The sequence below is a fragment of the Parasteatoda tepidariorum genome, chromosome X1 (genome assembly GCF_043381705.1).
Source record: "Parasteatoda tepidariorum isolate YZ-2023 chromosome X1, CAS_Ptep_4.0, whole genome shotgun sequence".
In the NCBI taxonomy this organism is placed as follows: Eukaryota; Metazoa; Arthropoda; class Arachnida; order Araneae; family Theridiidae; genus Parasteatoda; species Parasteatoda tepidariorum.
In genome coordinates this window covers 32509973-32533004 of record NC_092214.1, presented here as the reverse complement: position 1 = coordinate 32533004, position 23032 = coordinate 32509973, and the positions used below count along the sequence as shown (strand labels likewise).

General features: G+C 26.2%; 1 protein-coding gene across 4 annotated transcripts in view; it reads left to right on the top strand.

Annotated features, from left to right (window-relative positions):
* Nucleotides 1-23032, top strand: part of LOC107445936 (Mon2 homolog, regulator of endosome-to-Golgi trafficking) — a 67202-nt gene that overhangs the window by 30240 nt on the left and 13930 nt on the right. For 2 of the 4 annotated variants that reach the window (XM_071187609.1, XM_071187610.1), the window contains exons 17-28: nt 1237-1391; nt 6398-6445; nt 13300-13387; nt 13495-13596; nt 13670-13780; nt 14021-14196; nt 16035-16197; nt 17090-17377; nt 17817-17951; nt 18962-19096; nt 20048-20172; nt 21176-21370. In XM_071187609.1, coding sequence (XP_071043710.1) covers nt 1237-1391; nt 6398-6445; nt 13300-13387; nt 13495-13596; nt 13670-13780; nt 14021-14196; nt 16035-16197; nt 17090-17377; nt 17817-17951; nt 18962-19096; nt 20048-20172; nt 21176-21370 — 1721 coding nt within the window. The remainder of the gene's footprint in view (nt 1-1236; nt 1392-6397; nt 6446-13299; nt 13388-13494; nt 13597-13669; nt 13781-14020; nt 14197-16034; nt 16198-17089; nt 17378-17816; nt 17952-18961; nt 19097-20047; nt 20173-21175; nt 21371-23032) is intronic. The other 2 variants (XM_016060444.3, XM_016060445.3) reach the window with 1 other exon arrangement.

Below are 23032 nucleotides of genomic sequence, written 5' to 3'. Positions count from 1 at the left end.
TATTCCTCAATAACTGTATGGCTATTTTCAATCAAATTTTGTATTTTGATACATAATTATACAAAATTTTTAATGATTTAAAGACATGTATTTCTTATGATTCAGTTTTCAATAAATAATAATTTAAAAAATAAAAAAAAAATATTTTTTGCATTAAATTATTTTTTGATAAACAAGTTTTATAATTGTGTATAAAACCTTTTTTTATACTTAAACTGCTTTAGAGTTATGACTAAGCACACAAAATGTAAAATAATTATTGAGGGATGTTCAAATCGAAGGTGCAATAAGTAATTTTATTAGTTCGAAATTGAGTTATACTTATTTTTACTCTTTAAATACATTCAAAATTCAATGTAATAAATCAAGCTGAAATTTTTTTATTTTGAGTTATGGTGCTCCTGTCATCGATATTTGCATAATATAGATTTCTTAAACTAACCATCTTAGGAATTTCTTTTGCTTTAGCTATTTTTTTTTCTTTAGAATTTCTGTTTCTGCTGTGTACTTTCTTAAAAAATAATTTGTCTCTATAGTAATGATATTCTGCCAAATACATTTTGTAATTAACTATGTATAAACACATAGTCTATGCATCTTAACAAGTAAGAAATACTTTTAACCCTATTATATTTGTACTATTTTGTAAAAGCTTGTGTTTCTTTAATGAATATTTAAATTAGTTTTAGAATTCATTATTTTCTTCCGAAGGAATTGTAGTTTAACAAAAAGCTATTTTTTTAAAGAAAGGTTAAAAAGTTAAAGCTGAAACTTGTATTTGTTATATTTATGTATATTTTTTTCGTGAAAGAAAATAAATTGGAATAGGAAGCTGATGCATGACTGCATACTTCAACAGTTCATAATAATAATCACAGTTAATAATATTATTCCAAATATTATCTTATTTTTAAGTTGAAAATATATGGCTATCTTGGTAAGTCTTTTTATTGGTCTCCTTTATATTCATATTTATTTTAAAACTATTACTATTGTAGTTAAACTTTAAGTGATCTTAAGTTTTAGAGAATAGGAAATAATTTGTGTTTCTTGCATAATTTTTGTAGTAGAACTTCTAATTTTCTATTTTATGTTTATATAAATTTTATACTTTCAAAAGTAATAAACTTATTTGTCTCTAAGCAAATAGAATGTAGTTTTAAATATCATATGAAAATGTTTTCACAAAATTTTATTTTTACATTTTTTTTCATATATTAGTTTTTTTTCCATTAGCATCTAGTATGGATTCTTGGCTTGAAACCCTCTACTGGTGGAAGTCTAAAAGCAAGTCGATCTAATGATTCTGCAAATGCTGTTATAACAACTGCTGTGATGGCAGATTTACCTGTTTTATCTGCAATGTTATCACGTTTATTTGAAAGTTCTCAGTAAGTAAAATAATTTCTTTCTTTCATTGACAATTGTGTAAAACAATTTTAAGATACATATCTTGTTTTTCCTGAATTTCAGTCAAAGAAATATTATTGTTAGTATTTGTGTGGGAAAGCTGAGAAGCAAAAATTTTTTTATTAGATTTGTTGAGAAATATAGCATCTAATTTTTTCTTCTATGATCAAGCTTTTCAATAACAGTTTAGCAAATTTGTGATTAGACATATATTATTATTTAAATTATAAATATTTTTTGTTTATGAAAACTAAGAAATTTGGTATTATAAAGTGTAATGTTATAGTTTTTCAGTTTTTAAAAATGTTTTTTTGAATATTAGTAATATAATAATGAAAAATGTGAAAAGTCTAAAGTGTATTTAATATGTATTCTATAAGTTTTATATTCTAAAATTGATTAGTGCTAAGTTAAATTACATTTGAAGTTATTCAAAATAGTCATGCATCCAATATGTTCTTTATCAGCATATTTTACTTCCTTGAACCCTCTTATCACCATTTATCACACCCATATTTCATATTTGAGTTTTAAAAAAAAAATATTTCAGAAAAATAGTATCGTATAAGAATCTTTGAATTTCACTGGACAATGCATAAATAACTGGGTTATTGATTATATTATTATGCTTAGCTTATAATCTTCAATAAAGTAATCTGAAAATCGCATTATTATTATAGTAATTAATCTTTTTAAAGCTTAATTTTGAAACATTTTGACACTTTGCCCAATAACAGAAAAAAAATTTGTTTCATATTCACTATGGCGTCAAAAAAATGTGTTGGGAAAAGATTATATAATTAATTTAAGTTGAATGACGTCTTTGAGTTGCAAATGTTCTTGGTAGTTTTGGAAGCTTTTGGATTTCAAGAGTTTTTATATTCACCTTTGGCTTACAGCTGGTACAACAAATGGACAGCAATAACAGACTTTACAAACCATGTTAAGCGTCCTTGTAGTCTCATGTCCATGTTGTATGTAATTTTGGCTTATTGCTAACAACAGGAAACTTTCTGAATTTTAACAATATTTATTTTTTAAATTAATTTCAATCTGAAATTTATGTTTGAATAATTTGCAATTTTGTATATTTTGATAATTTTTCATTCAAAATTGGGTTAAAGATATTACATTTTATATGTTATTAGTGCAATATAATGAAATACATTTTTATTGGAGGTTTTTTACACATCAAAAAGGTTTACAAAAACTTAATATTTTTGAGAATTTCACAATGTTAGTCCAAATAAGTTATTAAGAAAAATTTTTTCTTCAAAAGTTTAAATTTTAATAGAATTGTTTATAAAATTATTTTGAATTTTTTAAATTCTTACTATTTGCCCTTCTACTGCTTTAATACTTAAATCTTATTTTATTTAAGGATTGAGTGTTATTCCCTTAAAAACTTAACATGTGCCTCTTGTGTTTGTTTGGTTATGTCTTTGTCTGAATGAAATAAAGAGCAATTTGCCAAGTTTTAATTTGTCTATAACTGTAATTTTCCTTTGAATTGCAAAAATTTATATCAACTAAGTGTTGTTTTTCATTTAACCTATAACATTTAAAATGCATCTGAGCTAAATGTGAGATACAGTGCTTTTCTTTTTTAAACTTCAAATGCACACCCATAAATAATCTTTAAATATTAAAAACGTTTTCATTTAATTTCGAGAAATCTTAAACTTATAACTTCATTAAAGCTTCAAAATAGCAGTCAGAAAATTTTTACATCCTGATGTATTCCTTAAAATTTTGATATTTTCTACTGATTGCTAGTATATCTTAGCTACTAGGTTTTCAATGGGGATGTATCTTATCTGTTAAGAGTTAAACACATGTTTAATTATTATGAAGCTATTTTTCAAATCATTTTAACCTTATTAACTGTGTCTATATTTGAAATCTCAGTCACAGTTTATAATTAGACTTATGTATTTTTAAAATATTTTGATAATGTATTGTATTATTGAATATTGTTAAAAATCTCTTAAAGCAGAGTGATAGTATTTTTTTATATCCACATTATTTTATAATTTTATATTTTGATTGTAGAATTTTGCAATGTTATGAAGCATGTTGTGTCATTTAATAGATTTAGTACTGTATAAATTTCTTGATAGTCTGTGGTAAAATGAATAGAAATGTGCAATAGTTATAATTTAAAACAAGTTTTCACTAAAGTATTCATAAAAGTATTTTGAGGATTAATGTTTTAAGTTGTATTAGCATAATTTTATTATTGCCTATTAAAATGTGGTGTCTTAAATGTGGAAAAATTAAAATGTGGAGTGGAAACCATTTTATCTAATGTAATAAATTTCGGAGTTTTAAGTACTTAACCCATATATGGCCTATTTTGGAAAGCATAATTTTTATTTACACGGGTGATATTAGTTGCTCTTTTTACATTATACAGTGGTAGTTTATTTTTTACAGAAACTATTCATGTATTTCTTAGTGTAACATAAGTGGAAAAGGAAAAGTAGTGTTTGAACTTAAAAACTTCAACCAACACTATCCAGCAGTTTCTTTGATATTTAACCATTTTAAAAGCTTTAAATCTGTTAAACATTGAAAATATGTCTGATTCACACTTTTTAATAAACTATAATGTTGGAATGTACATATTTTAATTCTTATTTATTCACCATTGTAAAATTGCAATAACTTTAAAAATTAATTTCATTTTGCATTTTTTTTGCATGCAGAAACATATCATTAGCAGGTAATAGATCAAATGATTACAATATCTCATTTTAGATTTTGTGATCCCATTGGTCTCTGTCTGATTTCCTTTCTTTAATTCATACATACTATTGATTATTCAAGCATGCCATATTTTAGAATTTTTAATTAAAAGATCTCAAAGTTTAATTTAAAACTTTCAAGATATGATAATGTGCAATCAAACTTTAATATTGAGATTGTTTCATACTTCAAAAATTCTGAATTTGCATTTACTATGCAAATACTAGAAAAATTTCTATGAGCTGAATACATTTCTTGGTGACCTTTGTATTTAAAAATTTTTTTATTCATCCAAATTGTTTTTTCCCTCTTAATTTCTGAAAAATTGTTTTCTTGAACTTCCAATTTTAAACACTTTTCTTGAATATTTTTATAAACCCTTTCTTGAAGGAAATGAGAGGTTGTACCTGTCAAATTGTAAATAATTTGCCTCAATCATCCATTCCTTACTAAGTAGATTTATAAGATATGTGTGCACAAATAAGAATAACTACCCATAAAATTTGAAGGAACATGCTAATTAAATGAATTCAATATAAATTGATAGTTATTACTTCCTAGTTTTGCAGTGTGTGCTAATTGAAAGGAATCAGAAATATTAAAAGATGTCATGTTGAAATATGAATGAAAATCAATAATGAAATAATATGTATAGAGGTAAATGTATTTGAAGACAATGATAAAACAGAATTTTGGCAAAACATAAAAACAAATGAATAATCAAAATGTATTAACTTTGTTCGAAGAAACTGTTTTTTGAATCAAATACATGCTATACAACTTTAAAAATTTCAGTACAGGTTTAAGTTTGACTAAATTTAAAAAAATTTTTGATTGAAGTACTCAATTTTGATATCCTGAGCAATATCACAAAATTTTTAGTGTCTCCTTTGAAGTTTGTAATTTTGGGTTTTGACTGTATTTGAAGTATTGATCGCATTTTCAATATTAATAAACATAAATCAAATTGTGATAGTTAAATTATGATATTGTTTAAGAGTTATAACTTTCATTGCCTGAACTCTGTTATTATGAATTCTTTCTTTATAAGATTGAGGAAATATATAATTTGTTAGTTCTTTTAGTTTAGTATAGTTAGTTCTAATCACAAGTCAGTTATATCAAAGAAAATATGTTTGCATTAATTTTCTTTATTGTTTATTATATGTTGCCATTCTCATTCAGTGTTACAATATAAAATTGTCGAATAAATTTATGTTGAGTTGTACCTAGAAAATACACATTTTTATTTAAACTGAAACAAAAGAAATAATGTCTCAAATCTTTTAACCTTATANGAATCCGAGTCATATATATATATATATAAAGAGTGGGAAGGAAAAGAAAAAGATCACAAAAGTTCGCTTCTTTTATTGAAAAAATATCAAATGCCTTTCTGTGCTGGATAAGGCTAATATTTGTTGTTTTTTATTTATTTAACTATTATGTAAATTTATGTTACCTCATTTTTGAGTTGTCAATTCTTTTAAATTTTACTATTTCTGAAGTTAAAGTAGCTTTACATATGAATGGTAAAAAAATTCACTTCTAGCTTGTCCAATTGATGTACCTTTCTTTTCAGAAACAATTCTTAAAGAAACTTTTTTAATTAACATAGTTGTCAAAAGTATACAAGCCATAGTTTCCCCCACTTGGAATTGAAATCGATTTATAAGAATGTGCTCATTTTAACAGTTGCACACTTTTTATACTATACAAAAGTTTGCATGTATAAAATTGGCATGATTGTATATTATTTTTGGTACGCATTTTGATGTATTTATGAGATAAAATATATGTTATTTTTTTAATTTTAATTGTGGTTTTTCTGTTTCTGAATATCCTCTGCTTTAAGATCTGTATTTATGAGCATAGAAACTTTTTCTTTTCTTCGCCAGCCATTTACTTTGGTCAAAGATTTCTATTAATATGTTAATAAATTAATATTAAAAACTTCCATTCTCTTGGATTCTTTATCTTGTAAATTATTGCTGATTATAATGTTTTGTACTTTGGTAAAATTTTTGAAGAGCTTATTTCATTTCTTAGAATTGTGTTTCATCTGGAATATACTGACTGGCTATTGTGTGATTTGCTGTTTTTATTTTGTTGTGTCTTTTTGGGAGCTTAAGCGATCAAGTTAACATTATGTTCTCATAATAGTTATATATTTTATCAGAATTTCAAATATAGACATTAATTATTGCTGATTTTTTCTTTTCTTTTGTAATGCATCCAGTTATGTGCCATTGGCTGGCACCTTGTCACGTGTCTTTCACAGCTCCCAGTAAGTGACAGCTCACTCTTTCTCCAAATTGCTTGCATTATGTATTGTTTCTTCTAGATAGGCATAACATTCTATTTGCTTTTCGAATTTTAGTTGCTTTGTTATAATTTTTTTCAATTAGTATTAGTTGCCAAATTATTGTTTAAAATGAGTTTGCTGTGTAAAAACTAGAAATTTGTGTATACTTAACTGTTTTAAGTTTTAAGCAATAAATTACCAAGCTTATTTTCATGATAAAATATATTGTGTTTTTTTTTCTATTCATATGATATAAATAATGATAGACAAAAATATTTTTTAAATTTTTTTTTAAAGATTTTGACTTATTTTAAATGGATAGCATAAAAAAAATGATGATAAAGTTAAAGAATCTCTTGAACTTTCTGTTTTTTAAGGCCCATTTCTAACTAACTAATATACTTACTCATGAAATGTGAAATATGTCATTTGTAGATCAAGTACTATCATTACTGCATCAAGACTAATGTAGTAGATGTTAGAACTCTCTTTTTTGCAATAACAATTATTATTTTCTATTGATTTTGTTAGTAATTTAATATTAATTATAATTTTTTGTATGAAATTTAATTCTCCCCCGCTAAAAAAAAATAAATGTTTTCTTTGACTTTGATATTAAAATATTTCTTAGTGAGTTGATTTTCTCTAGATAAATAAGGGTTTTACAATCCTATGGTATCCTAATGAGCTTTTCTCTTTTGTTTTGTTTCACTTTTTCCTTTTAACTTTGCAGCAGACATAGTTTTTAGCACCATTTAGCTCTGTTATTTTGAAAAGGTATTTTTGTAAGAATTTTACCTTTTGTTTGCCACTGCATATTCACATCCTGTTCTTGTGCCATTAAATTGTACCTTAAATCTTAATACTGTTAAAAAATATATATTCTATTTACTGCTATTATATCGATTTTATATTTTAAAGAATGCAAAACAAGATGTCTTCATTTGTGTTAGACCCCAAAATTTAATGTGTCATTTTTTTTCATATTTAACTTTATTTACATTCACTTTTATCTATTAATTACTGGAAATTAAAATTTTTATTTCCTATATAAGTGAATTAGTAAGAGAACAGTTTTGATACAAATTGTACTTAAAATATATTATGAAATAAAAAAAAATTAGGATATGGTTTGCTTAATTTATATACTAATGCATCTGTAAATAGGGTAAGTACTTAATGACAATTCACTTGCATATAGTATCTCAGGTGTTTGAAATGCAAGCAATTGGCCCTTATCAATTTAGTATACCAATCTTTATTTGGCATTTTTGAAAAGTTTCCATCAAGGTTTTGTTTAAATGAAACATTTAAACTAGGATCAAAATTATTCAAAAGTAGTTTCATTTAATGCTTTTAGATACAATTACATTGTATTTTATACTTAATAACCTTTTAATAAAGTTTAACAGTTCAACCGAATTCTAAACTACTTAAGGAGAAAATGCATTCCATTTGTTGAATACAAAAGTATATCCATGTTTCTTGGTGACCAATTTGTTAAAAATACTTTATCTGTTAAAAGTTATTTTAATTTAATGCCAAGCAGTTTTAGAATAGAGAGCCAGGACTGATTCTTGTTCTATTGATTATTATTTGATGAATTAAATTTTGTGTAGCTATGCAAGCTTCAGGGATTAGATTTTTCGCTTTTGTCTCTCGAATTTCAGCCTTTTTATAAAAAAAAAAAAATCGATTTTCTAATAGTTTTTTTATTTTTTTTAAATTTTTATAAATATTCCACTTTTTCTGAAAATTTGGTCTTTGAAATAAAATAATTATATTTATTTCCAATTTTCAATTCTTATTCACGAGATTTTAATATCAAACAACGATTTTCGTATTTTCCTGATTTAAAAGTTGCGCATTGCGGTTCGTATTCACACGATTTAAATATCGTACATCACGATTCTTATTTACAAGGTTTAAAAATCCAATATCGCGATATGTATTTATGCGTTTTTAAAACCCTATGCAGCGATTCGTATTCACGTGTTTAAAATCCTATGTCGTGATTCGTTTATGCGGTTGTAATGTCAAACATTAATTTTTGTATTTATATGTCATTTAAAAATTAGACATTAAGATTTGTTTTCACATGATTTAAAAATTATGCATCGTGATTTGTATTTACACTTTCTAAAAATTACGCATCATGATTTTTTTCTCCACATTTTTTAAATTCGATATAGAGTTTCATAGTCACGTGATTTAAAAGCCACATATCGGGATTCATATTCTTTCTATTTAAAATCAAATATTGCAATACTTATTCACACGATTTTAAAATAATGCATGTGGTTCATATACAATTTTAAAATTGGGATTTGTCATTGAGATTTATAATCACATGGTTTAAAAGTCACACTCTTTTTGTCAAAGGTTTGGATATCATTGTGTATATATATATATATATATATATATAGTTATTTNTTCTTGGATTTCCTCTTTTTTACTTTCTTACTGCTCTCACCCCTGAAGCTTATATGTAAGTTTGAAAACCATCACAGCTGGGATTGTTATTTAAAGAACAGGGTGCTTAGCGTTTTTGAAAAAGTGCTTAAAGGTGCTCTTTTCATCGGGTGTTTTTAAAAAGTTCTTCATTTTCCCTTTATTAAAATTATATATTTTCTTTACCATGTCGATTTTCGCCACGAATTGTGTGTCGCCACGAAAGCGTAATTTTCACATTGTTCTATTCAACGTTTTTACAATTATTTCAACCACAATCCATTATGGCATACCGACAGTCTGTAGCATATAAAAGCGCCAATAATTTTGCACATTTGTTGAAATACTTGCGGGTCTGCATATATGTATATTGAGTTCGATTCAGTGAGAAGGATTCTAGCACTCTCATATGCAACTCTGTTGCATTCTGCATGAGATTCTCAATTTCAGGCTTCCTTTTCCTCCCTCTGAAATCGCATTGAGTAATCTCTCGAATTTTTGCTGATCAGGGAACATATAGTTTTTTAACCATAAGATTTTTATTTGAGAGATTGTCCACCAATTGCATTAAATTTTTGTAAACTTTTATGCTTTATAAATTTTTTTTACTTATTACTTTTTATTATTGTATTATTACTTTTAAAATTTTTAGTACTCTTTAATTCTTTAATGAAAAAACTTGATAATATTTACAGACAAGATTTTAAAAAAGTATGAAGTAAGAGGGTCTTTCACTATTTTAAATGCAGCAACAAATCTTTTGTTATTCAGATTTGTCTTTCCAAAAAACTTTAATTCATCTCTTAATGATTTGATAAAAAATCAATTGAAATCAAAAACTCAATTTTCTCAGATTTGTTAAACTGACAAAAATATTTAGCTTCAATACTCATTGTATTTACATTTCATAATTATATAATATTTTTTAATCATTTCACTAAAGAAATATTGTACCATGTAACAAATTTCAATAAATTTATTAAAAGCCATTCACTAATATACAATTGTAATATGAATTTATTAAAGTTTTCGGGTCTAGAATGAACAAACATCGTAAATGATACTAAAATGAATCAATTTACAAATGGAATTTTTTCTTTTTGAAATATTTTATTTTAATTTATTTTTCATTAGTTCTTTACATGCGAATATATTTCAGTCTATCGATAATGTTGAGATGACAGGTATCACATGCTCTGATGACAAAACTATGTATTATAAATGATATTAAATAGTTGGACTTAAAAATGATAGTTTTTCTTCATTTACTATTATAATTTATTACTAATTTTATTTGTCAACTTAAGTTTTTCTTTTGTTATAATCATAATTAGAGCGTTTGTCGGAGGTAAAGGACGCCATGTCATTTTGTTTCTAAAATTGAGTTGATAGCATATCCATGTTGTAGATTTTTCACTTTATCTTGTGTTATAAAACACTGCGTCCTATCATTAATGGCGGAATTAGGCAGTTGGCGAGATCCCCATGTTCAACTTCCTCTAAAGTTATAAGATGCTAAAATCTGATCTCAAAAATTAAATTTTTGGGACATGGTGTCCTTTACCTCCAACATATAGAATTGATCTTGAAGGATGGATTTATGTAAAAAGAATTTTTCTTGATTCCCTTCCTTCTCTGTTCAATGTCTAAAATCCATTTAATAGCAAATTTTATATTTGTTTAATATTATACCTTAAAATTTATTTTTATATCTATATTATCATCGATACTTTAATACTACAACCATGTTTTTCAAATGTTTTAAAATAAATTTTATTTAAATTAAATACAACTTTCAATTAATTATTATTTCCAATTCATTATTATTCACAGTTACCACATGCTATAAACCACATGCTACCATTTTTATTTACACAATTTTAAAAAACATACATCACAAATTATTTTTACCCACTTAGCATTTAGCATTAGTCCCTGCTTTCCTAAAGTTTAATCTGCATTTCTTTTTTTATTTATTTTTTATTAAAAAAACTTTTTTTTTCATTGGGGAATAGTCTATAAAGGAAATTTAAGTACAATTTTTTCATAGGGCAGCAAGACTTAAAAGCTTTACTTTACAAATTGAAATTTAATGGAACCAACTGCTTGTTGACTGCTGGCTTGCCTTAATTTTTTTCAAAAATTTAAGGAACATTTTATCTGTCCATGTAGAATTATTTCTGTGCAATTTTAGAGAAGTTTCATTTTGTATGCATAATATTGCACTTGCATTATGTTTGCTTGAGCGAAAAAATTCCAAATCAAAATTTCAGACTTGTTTATCATTTGTTCCTGTGTTTTCAGTTCCAATTTTTATTTGATACAGTTGAAGTGCTAAAATAATACTCACCCACATTCCAATGTATGTTTTTTAATGCCGTGAATAATTTTTGTTTTGCTTTGTAGATATTTATGCATAATTAAATGATTTGATATTAAACCATTTTAGTTTTCCTTTTTTCAATTTTAGTTGGCAAAATAAAATCTCTATGTTATTAATAATTTTTTTTTAAAAAAAGGTATGATAACAATTATGCTTAAAATATATTTTTGTTTTTTGAGTTTGAATGGATGTCTGCAAAATTTTTGTAACTATGGGAAGTCTTGTAACATATCATAATTTTACTTAATTTGTTGGTTGGTTTACCATTTTCCATTTCTAATTTTTTTATGCTAGTTATAACTTTTTTCTACATTGTAAAATAATTTTTTCTTCACTAGAATTTATTACAAACCTTAAATAAAAAGAAATTTTCTTGTATTATGTAATATTCAATAAAATGGATTCTAAAATCTTAGTTCCCTTTATCTGCAGCCCTCAGCTAGTTGACAGTGTACAAATTCTGCATAAAATTATCTTATTAATGTGCCTTTAAAATTTTAAAAGTCTGCATATAATCTAAGATCTGCTGTTTTTAGTCTGATCAGATTTTTTTTTGAGTTTGAATTTTAGTTGTCCTTCTGTATTATTTTTAATTTTCTTTTTTTCTCATTCTTACTTATGATATATTATTTCTGTTTCATAAAACACATAAATTGGTGGGGACATATTGATTACTCCTATCAAAAAGACTCTTAGAAAATTAATTATTAATGTAATATCACATAAGCAGTTATTTAAATTAGTTTTTGATTAATTAGCTTTTTTTAAATATGTGTTTTAAACTATTTTTTATTTATCTCTATTAGTATTTTATTAGTTTTATCGCAATTGGTAAACAATTAAAAATATAAATGCTTTAGCTGCAAAGTTTGCAGCAATTTTGTTAGTAAGGTTTTTACTCAAAATATAGTCTGGCTATATGTATACAGTTTATAGTTTAGCAATAGCCTGTAATTTAGCAATAAATGCCATGTTACAAAAACGTTTGGTTAGTGTAAAACTTATTAATTAAATGATTTCACTTCTTAATTAATAAAAATTAGTGTCATTTAGTCTAATTTTTGTTTTTATTTTTCTGCCAAAGAATCTTACAACTTTTGCAGGTTTTGAATGTTTCTTTTCTTCAGTAAATAATCTTAAACTCAATTTCTAGTTCTGGTATTTTTATTTTGACAGCTGGTGGTGGTTGTAATGTAATGTTGGTAATTTTCTTCTTAGAAATTTATTATTTACATTTTTGATGAGAAGATACAGTTTTGATGAAACAAAATACCTTTGTTATTCTAGAGTGCTTTCATAGTTTTTCCTTTTATTATTTTTACTTTATGATTGTCTTTTTTTATAGTTCTTCCTTCATTGTTAGATGGTTGCCTCTAACCTTTTCTGTACCTATTTACAATAGTGAAATCAGTGTTTTAATTAAATGTAAACAATATGATTTTAAATTGAATATTTTAACTGATCAAATGCTCATATTTATGTATGCAATATATGTATAAGCTCTGTATGTTTACCTGCCTTGCAAAACCTATTTTAACTTAAACAGTTTGTGACCTCTTTAAGTTAATTTTTTTATAGTTAAGAATAATCTTCAATCTAGCTATTTGCTCTACACTGTATTAAATCAAAAATAAATATTTTTAGTAAAGCGTTTAACACCACCTTTCAAAAGGTTATTTGCTTAATTGAACATAATTTAGTTAGTTAAATGCTTTAGTTATTTTTAGAACAGTGTTTTTTGTCACATTAAATTTCTCACTACAAACCATATAATATTTTATGTCAGTTTTCTCTTGTATTTGTTGTAAAAAAAGTAAAATTATGAGTTTGACAATGTTCAATATAATAACTATATTTACACTGTTTTTTGTATTTTGGAGAAAATGCATATTTCTGACTTAGCCAATTTAAAGCAAATTTATCATTTAATGAATTTAAATTATTTTTTAATCATTGACGTTTCTACTATATCATTTTATTCATTTATATTTGTTTTCTTTAGATATCTAGATGAGGTAGCTTTACATCACTTGATTGATGCACTTTGTAAATTGTCATCTGAATCTATGGAATTAGCTTACACCAATAGAGTATGTATAGATTTTATTCTTTTATTATCATTGCTATCTTGTGAAAGTCTTGGATAGTACTCATGTATATTTGTCAATTTTTAAGTTATTTACTGTTTTATTTATAGGAACCTTCACTTTTTGCTGTAGCTAAGCTGTTAGAAACTGGTCTTGTGAACTTATTTCGTGTTGATGTACTTTGGAGGCCAGTGACTAATCATCTGTTGGAAGTGAGTTTTTAAAAATATTTTTTTGATTAAAAATATTTGATTTTATCCAAATATATTTATGGTTTCATTTAAGGTTTGCCAACATCCACATATCAGAATGCGAGAATGGGGAGCAGAAGCTGTAACATTTTTGGTAAAAGCTGCTCTTTATCATAAATATGAACCATCTCTCAAAGAAAATAAAGTAAGATGATATTGTAACATTGATTTATTGCTATTTTTTTAATGTGTGCTCAACATTTATTTCAATTTAAAAAATAATTTATAATTTTTAGTTAAGAACAATTTACAAACAATGTCTGTTTTGAAACGCTTAATATCTCTCTTTGTATTTTTATGTCTTTCACGTTATATTTTATTTATATTTTACATTATACTTACTTTAGCTCTAATTTTATATTTTATTATAATTTCTTTATTGCAGAAATTGCAAACAATGTTGTTAAGTCCACTGCAAGAACTATCCTCCATTTCTCATCCTGATATAAGACAGAAACAGTTAGATTGTGCATTACAAGTTCTTCACAGTAGTGGTGATATTATATCTAGTGGATGGCCTCAACTTCTAGATGTAATTGGTGCAATAAATGAAGATCATGGGTATTTTTTTGGATTTCTGTAAATTAAAAATTAATTACATAATCATCCTTTTTTTAAAAATTTAATAGCTGTCCTAAATCTGTGGAAACTATTGAGCAACATAGCTGCAAAATCTTAATCATGATTTTTGATATAAATTAAATAAATGGTATTTAGTTGATTTTACTCTTGTTCTATTACGATAGAGATGAAGAACTAATGGCATGTATGCCAGTAGGTAGCATGTGGCAGGCATTTCAGTGGCACATAAGTGCATATCTAATTACTTTTATTTACCAACATTTAATTGAAGCAATCTTAGAAAAATAACCTGAATGCTATTGAATATTAAAAGTTGATTCAGAAGCAAGTACAATTTTAGGCACAATTATGATATTTTCCAAGATTTGATTGTGACTAGTGCCACTTCCACAAGAAAGTTCGTGTTGTAGGGGAGATTGACTCTTTGGTAGAAGTGCGCAAGTCTAAGAAGTACGCAAGTGCAATAAACTGTAAAGAGAGAACTAAAACTAAATTGCAAATTATGAAAAATGTGTTCTATGTTTGAGCTTTCATACACTTCAGAAGGTGTTTTTGTCATTTTATTCAACTGAGTGTGCGAAATGTGTGTAGATTGAAACACATGTTACATCAAATATCTAAAAGTAAACTCTTGAAATATTTTCAAAAGATGCCTTCAATGATCCAAACTTGAAATCCCAGTCCCACGTCTGAGGTAAGGTGTGGAAGCAGGTTAACTTCAAAATTTTAAAATGAAACCCATATTTTTTACTGCTGATTTGGATTTTCCAGAAATGTACCCTAATTTGACTTGCAGACTAATGAATTTGGGTTCATGGATGGCAGTGTAATTGCAAATGAAAATGGTGTAAAATCTTTTTAATTGAGATGTCTTGAGAAATTCATACTTTAAAATACATAGTAAGTGACACTAAACACGGCCCTTCTTTACAGTGTCGCCCTAGCACAAGTATTTTGACTAGATAGTTCTGACTACCATGACTCTTCCATCCGGTTTATATTTATTAGCACATAGCTATGGTAATAGCATAAATATTTATATATAAAATTGCAAAGGGCAATTTTTAAATCTAAAGTGGTAGGCAGCTGAAAAAAATATCTACTTGGTCTATACAAGTATGTACAGTAAGCAATATATATATCTCACCTTGAAGAATTCATGATCACTTGCTAAAAACCAAAAGCTTACTCTCTCTGAATAAGTATACTTATTTTAACGGGTTTGGATATGGAGGATGGTTGGGGGGTCACAACCATCTGGAAAATATCATTCCATTTGTTTAAATCAGGAGAGTAGTTGTTTGGGCTAAATTTTTGTGAACTAAATTTTTTTCTGTTCCAAGCTGCAAAAATACTAGGAGAGTTCTTAAATAATCATTTATTTTAAAAAGTTTATGAAATGTTGCTTTTGTTGCAGTAAAATAGCCTTTATGGGAGTTTATTTTTAGGAGATATATAGGATTTAACTAACTCTAAGAGCCTCTCTAATCTTTCATCATTTTTGATTTATTTCTTTTTATTTTCACTTTAGGGCATAGTTTCTGTCACCATTTATGTAATTCTACCTTAAGTAGACAATATTGTGCATTTTTTAAAATGAATTTGGCTTTATAATTGAAAGCCTCCAAAAGTAAGGTTAAAATATTAATAGTTTTATTTCGGGATTTACAGTATATTTGTACTGTTTAATTTTGTCATATTTTAAAAAGTTAGTGTCCATTATTGTATACACTATGTTATTGCCAATCATCCATTTCCCAAAGCTGTATTTTCTTTAATATTTTTTAATGTTTGTCATTTTTGTTCTAATTTTTTAGTGAGTCATTGATACGATCAGCCTTTCAGTGCCTTCAACTTGTTGTTGCTGATTACCCACCAGTAATGCCATGTACTTGTTTGCAGTTATGTGTAGATGCAGCTGCCAAATTTGGCTCTCAAACACAAGAACTAAATGTTTCTTTAGCAGCTATTGGCCTTCTTGTAAGTGCAGTATTTCATTCTATTTCACTTTGTAACTTTAACAATATTTTTATTGTTATTCTTCTGCACCTCAATTAGGTGAAATAAACTACTGGCATTAGACTCTAATAGAATACTTTTTTTCTTTGCAAGTGGAATTCAAAAATTTTATAAGGTTAAAGGGTTTTAATGTTTTAGAAGATTTTTTCATAAATTGCATTATTAATGTTAATGTATAAATTCTATACATGATAATGAGATGTATAATAAGAAGTATATTTCTATAATAAGAAGTATATTTCTATTATAAGAAGTATATTTTTTAAATAAAATGTTAACTTTGAATAATGCATAATTCTATAAATGTTATTCATGGTCAAGAAATTGTAAAGCTCTTCCTTACTGTCTCATTAAACAAATAGTAATCAAAACCTATACATTAAAAGAACTGCACTTAAATGATAATCATTAGTTATGAATAATAATTTTTTTTAGAATTTAAAGATAAATAATAAAGTTTATAATTTCCATGTAGCGTACTGATATATATATATATATNAATAAATATATATATATATATATTTCTTGAAAAATGAATGTCAAAATTGCTGAATATTTCAATCAATTTCTTCAAGTTGTTAAAGCAATTTTGATTATTGCATGATACAAAAATACTGTTTCCATAAAATCATTATAAATTATGGTGTCTAACTTTTTTATGCAAATATGTTAAAAAAGTTTTTATTTGGAAAGCTTTAGCATGCCTAGACTTAAAGTAAATTTGTTTAATCATTTTTAGTCCTAATTTTGTTGTTTCATTAAATTATTCCATATGTGAAAATAATGTTGCATGTTAAAAATAATGCAAAACTTGTATCTCTATTTTTATGAATTTTATATCTTTTTCTTTTAGTGGAATATTGCTGATCATTTGTTCCAGAATAAAGAAAAAATTTCTCAAAATTTGTCCTCAGCCACTGATGAAGAACTCACTTCCTTGAATTCATTACAGATTTCTAACTTTGGTTTTCCTTTGTTGCCATTCGATAAATTGTGGTTGAGTTTGTTTTGTAGACTAGGAGATCTTTGTGTTGACTCAAGACCTGCAGTTCGAAAAAGTGCTGGTCAAACATTGTTTTCTACTTTAAGTGCTCACGGATCATTGTTGCAACAAACAACATGGCAGGTTGTACTTTGGCAAGTAAGTCAATATATTAGTATGAATATATCCAGGTTGAAGTACATTTTCATTATTAGCTGAAATTTGAAGAGTTTTGGGAACTTGCTATATTAAAAGAACTCATTCAATAATTTAAATAATTCTACAAATTATTTTTGCAAAAGCATTGTTTTTTGGAATCAAACAAAATCTTCTTCATTTTGCTTATTTATATTTAACTAGTATAATAGAAAAAAAATGAATAAAAATATTTGGATATAAAATTATTAGAAGAGACATATACAGCACATTACAAAGTTATTATATTATTTGTGTAATAGATTTATTAAAATTCGGTTCTTATTTTTACACACTCATTATAATCATTTCTATTCTTTATGACTGAAAAATATTTTTCATAGAAAATTTTACTATATTTTGCATTAAATAGTATTATAGTTTGGGGATTTTATTTGTGTAGGTTCTCTTTCCTCTGCTTGATAGAGTAAGATCTTTATCTGGAACTGCATCTACTGATAAAATTACTGATATGGGTGGAAATATTCTTATTCATCACTCAAGAAACACAGCTCAAAAGCAGTGGGCTGAGACTCAAGTAAGCTCACTAATATATCCAATTTATTATTTTTTTGTAATCATTAGTTACTTTTCTAATAATAATGAAGTATTTTAAGATCTGTCAGGATTTAAAAATGAGTATTTTGAAATTGTGCTTGAATATGTTTAAAATGGTTTTTAATTCTCTATTTTATTTCTTTCTTAGGCTCTTATATTACATCATAATTTAATTTTATTGTTCGATTTAAAATTGGTGGTGCTATCAATTTTGTTTTATTCATGTTCTCCGTAATAAAGCAAAACAAATTATTCTTTGTTATGAAATAGAAAAAAATTATAATTTAAGTTATAAAATTTATCATTGCTAGAAAACTTGTTTAACAAGCTGTATCTATTAGTTTCTATGTATCTACTGTCTACTACATATTATATTTATTATGTTTTAGAGCTAAGAGGTTTTTTATGTTTGTTTTCATGTACAATTATTAAGTCCTATTATTATTTTCAAACATATCCATTTTGAGTTAATAAAAATATCAGTTACAAAAACTGTACACTGCAGTGCAGATTATATCAAAGGATTGCTTATTAGTTTTTAATATTCTGCTTTTAGTGAAAAAAATTAATTAAATAATGAAGGCTTATATAAAACTCGTTTCACAGCCTTCTACAGTTTGAAAGAAAATTAGTGTGGTTGTCATCATTTTTTAACAGCTATAATAGATTGATTCGTTGCAAAATGAAGTAGTTCCAAATTTTACATGTTCTATAAATCATAAAAAAAGTGTTTGATCATGTGATAACAAACTAACAAGATTCTCTTTTATACTAGCAAAAAGAAATGCTTAGAATGATATCTTTTTTAAATCAAACAAAATGCTTTTTCTCTTTTTTTTTTCTAACACTATCTCCAAACATTAAAAAATATGATACATCTTTTTTTGTACCAAGCCTTTAAATTTCTAATATATCTTTTCATGTTTTTCATGTTCAAATGCATTTGCTTATTCATACCTTCCTATAATTTCATTATTATTAAATTTTTAGGTTTTGAGTTTATCTGGTGTTGCTAGAATTTTTCACACCAAACGTGATGTTTTGCAGAAACTAGGAGATTTTCCAAGAGCATGGGCATTACTTCTGGAGTTCATTGAAAGTTCATCATTAAGTAAAAATAATGAGGTTTGTTTTATTTATTAAATTAAGCTCTGGTGTGAAATAGTTCAAAGTTTAGAACCTTCTCTTAAACTTTAGAAGCCTTGCTTAATGTGAGTTATAATGTGCCATTATGATTTCTTGACCTTTATTTCCACAATTTGTTTGTCCCACACAGGACTGATCGCAAAGACATGGTTCCCAGTAGAACACCGAAGTCGAGCATCGCTGGCTGTGGTCATTAAGCGGGTGGGTGACCACTTTGATCAACCTGTGTAGGGACCGAGGGTGCATGGTATTGGTCCTCGTTAAACTGTTCTACCATAAAGTGCTCGTCGTTGCGCAGGTTGTCAGGCTACCAAAGTAGGGGAGCCATCCCCTTCACAGAGGATCAAAATTGCGATGGCTTGTCTTCGGATCATCCTCAGGAATGTTTTCCAGACCATTGCCAATAGCCCATTGTGCATCCCCAGTGCGATGTAAATAAAGTACCTACCACAATTAGTTTAAGTATATTATTAATTAGAAATCCAATTAAAAGGTTAAAATATTCGTTCACTTTAATTATCTAATTTTGTTGATCTTTTTTGTTCTGCTAGTCGAAGAGCTAAAATTAATACAGGGAATAATATGCTTTTGAGTATGTTGCATAATTTTGTAATCTTCATCTTTGAGCTGTGTGATATGTAAAGAATTCAACATATGACCCTTTAGGAGATAAATTTTTCATTATTCGTAAATTTTAGAAGTTTATGAACATTCTCAGATATGATACACAAAACAGATCATTATTCAAAGTAAAACCCGGAATGTGTTGGAATCAGCAGATATCAGATTAGCTAAAACTAGCAAAAACAATTTTAAAAAAATCTTGTTTTCTGTGTAACCATATTTTTATGATCCTTATTATTTTGTGCCATATAAATTAATGAAATAAAAATGTTGCTTATTATTTCTAAGTCTCTTAATTATTTTCAGGTTTCTTTTTCTGCTTTGAAAAGTTTTCAAGAAATTTTGAACATCAGTCATTATCAGGAGCCAAGAAATGGAAAAGTAAAAGTTGAACCTGTTACTCAGAATGATGAGGAATCTTCTTTACAAACGTATGTATCTTCCTATCGTTCTCAAAGCCAAAAACTTTTACTACTAGCATTCTTTGAGGTTTTAGTAATTAGAGAAGCATTACTTATTGTTATATAATGAGTTGTTATGGAAAAATTAGTGAAAATCTTATCGGTTTAAAAAAGTGTCAATTTAGAGAAATTATTATTATAATAGAACACAAATAATCTAAACCTTGTTAATCCTGCATATGTGGTTTAAAGTCACAATTATCATGACAAAAAATGGGCGATTTCATGGAAAGAACACAGTGTTCCACAAATGGCAATTGTATACAGGATTGCTAAATGTGAACTTATTAAATATAATTTTTGTGTATTACATTAGATTTAATCATGTATATTTTAGAAACTTAGCATTTGTTATACCAGGTAATATTTATTCTTGCATTACAAATTTACTTTTTCTCACAAATGTGAAAAGCTTAATGTATCAAATAAGATAACAATTTAATTTATCTTGTGATCCTTTTTTTAAGAAAATAATTCTTTATTTACCGATTTAGGCCGTAATCTGAAAAATATATCTTAATTGTTTAGTCTTGAAAGCAGTCAAAAGTTTGAAACACATCATGTTAATTTTACTTTTAGCATGTTATGCCATATCTCTGAAACTAATTAAGTGAATAAAATTTTTTTATACGCAATTTTTTATTTTTATCAAGAAAATCTATATAGATAAAACGTTTTAATTAATTATTTATTTTTTGATTTTACTTCATTAAGTATAGTTGAAAAATTTTGAATTATAAGATATTTAAATTTTTACGTTATTTGATATTACATAATGGTTAATGATCAAATCTAAAATTTGAGACAAACAATTGCTTAGTCCTTTTGCATTTATATAGCTATTTTTCAGAGAAAACTATTGATAACAATTATGGGAGTAATGTTTATATAGAAGATCAGTAGATGTGTAATATTATTTTATATTGACTGACATGCAAAATTAAATATATTAGTGTTCATTATCATTTTCCAGTGAAGTTGCTTTATGGAGTGCTGCCTGGAAAGTTTGGTATAACATCGGAATAGAAAGCACAAAACCTCCTCCAGATCGATTGATTGATAATGCTCATGCAAAAAATGATTATTCCATGCTTTATGTACCTGCGCAACAATTTCTGACTGCATTAATTCAAATATTTCCATCTCTCTTCCAGCATATAAAGGAAAGGTAACAAGAAAATTATAAAGTATTTTTGAAAATATTTTGCAGCTTATGTGAATAAAATAATGCAGTGTATTTTATGGATAGTTTTTTACAGGGTTATATTTTTTATTCTCACTTGTTTGTCTGCTTATTCCAAATCAGAAACATTTAATTTTTTCATCATATTTAATGTTTTTAGTTTAAAAGACAAGTTATTTTACAAAAAAAAGTGATTTTCCAAATTTCAAAAATTATATTTAAATTGATTAATAAAATAACTAACTACATAGCTTAGTCAAGTTAGAAACAAGAGATTAAATTCTATGAACTAGATTGTATGTATCATTGAGGTATAACTTTGAGGAGGGAGAAGATCTTTATGTAGGATTTTTCCTATAACTATTCATAATGCATTATTCTGTATCCTTTTATGTTAAACTTTTTATTTTTTTTAAGAGCCAGTTCTTTTTTTTAAAAAAAGAATCAACAAATCAGGCAGGTTTGGATGCTTGAAATTTTTGATTTTCTTGAAATTTTCAGGTCATATTCTTTGTGTAAAACTATTAAACACACATTTAAAAAAAATTGATGTTTTGGGGGTAAAAGCTGAAGATCATCTGGAATTTTGAGAAAAACACTTTAATTTACAAGTGGCAGTACTTGTAAAATGTGCAAACCGTTATTTTAGGTTCCATAATGTTTACAGTAACTATTAAGACATACTTTCTGTGGACCTCTACATCAAAGGTCACAGATCATTCAAAATTCTTCAAAAAAAAAGGCTTTTTTCTTAGGCTTTGACCATCAAAATCTACTATCACCATTAGTGAACCACAAAGGTATATATTTCCATGAATACATGTCAATGAGTAACTACTTCTCTTGGCTCCTTTTTTATTTTTCTCTTGTTTACATTCAACTAACCGGTATTGAACTTGGTGTGCCAGCTCAAGGGTTGTGACATATTGTTTCAGGTGTATTTTTTTTATGTTTAATGTATTTTCTTACTAACTGATTTTTATTTACTGTCTTGCTATTGGCTCTCCTCTGAAACTAGTTACTGAAGTTGTTATTTTATAACAGTTAATATGTTAAAGATGAGGTATTAAATATTTCCGAAACTGTTGATAACAAATTGGTTTTCATCTCATTTACTTGATTTTATTTCATTTCCTTAATTCTAAAGCATCCATAGTATCTAAAACTTTGTCTGTATAACAATGTAATGTACTATTTATCTATAATATCTTTTATAACTTTTGATCTATTAGTTGTATCAACCTGGGTGAGGTTGTATTTAATTCAGCTTAAAAAGTACATCTAAACGCTATGTCACTTGTCTAGATTGCAAAGTGTGAGCCAAAGACAGTGAATTCTAGATTGAGACAGCAACTCACCTTGAGAGATGGTGCTAATTTCAGATATTCATATTGGGCCTTAATCACATTTTTTAAAAATAATTAACAGCTTTCACACAACTATTTATGTATTCAATTACTTTGGTACGCTTCACACTTGAGGGACATATTATATAAAATTTGAATTGGTAACTATAGATCTGAGAATTGATTTTATTTCTGCTGTACTTTAGACTTTTTTTCTAGTTATCGAGCTTTAGTGAAGACAGTTAATGACCTTGAAAGTTGTACAAAGTTTTAGTTTCTTGGTATTTGAAGTTCAATTTTA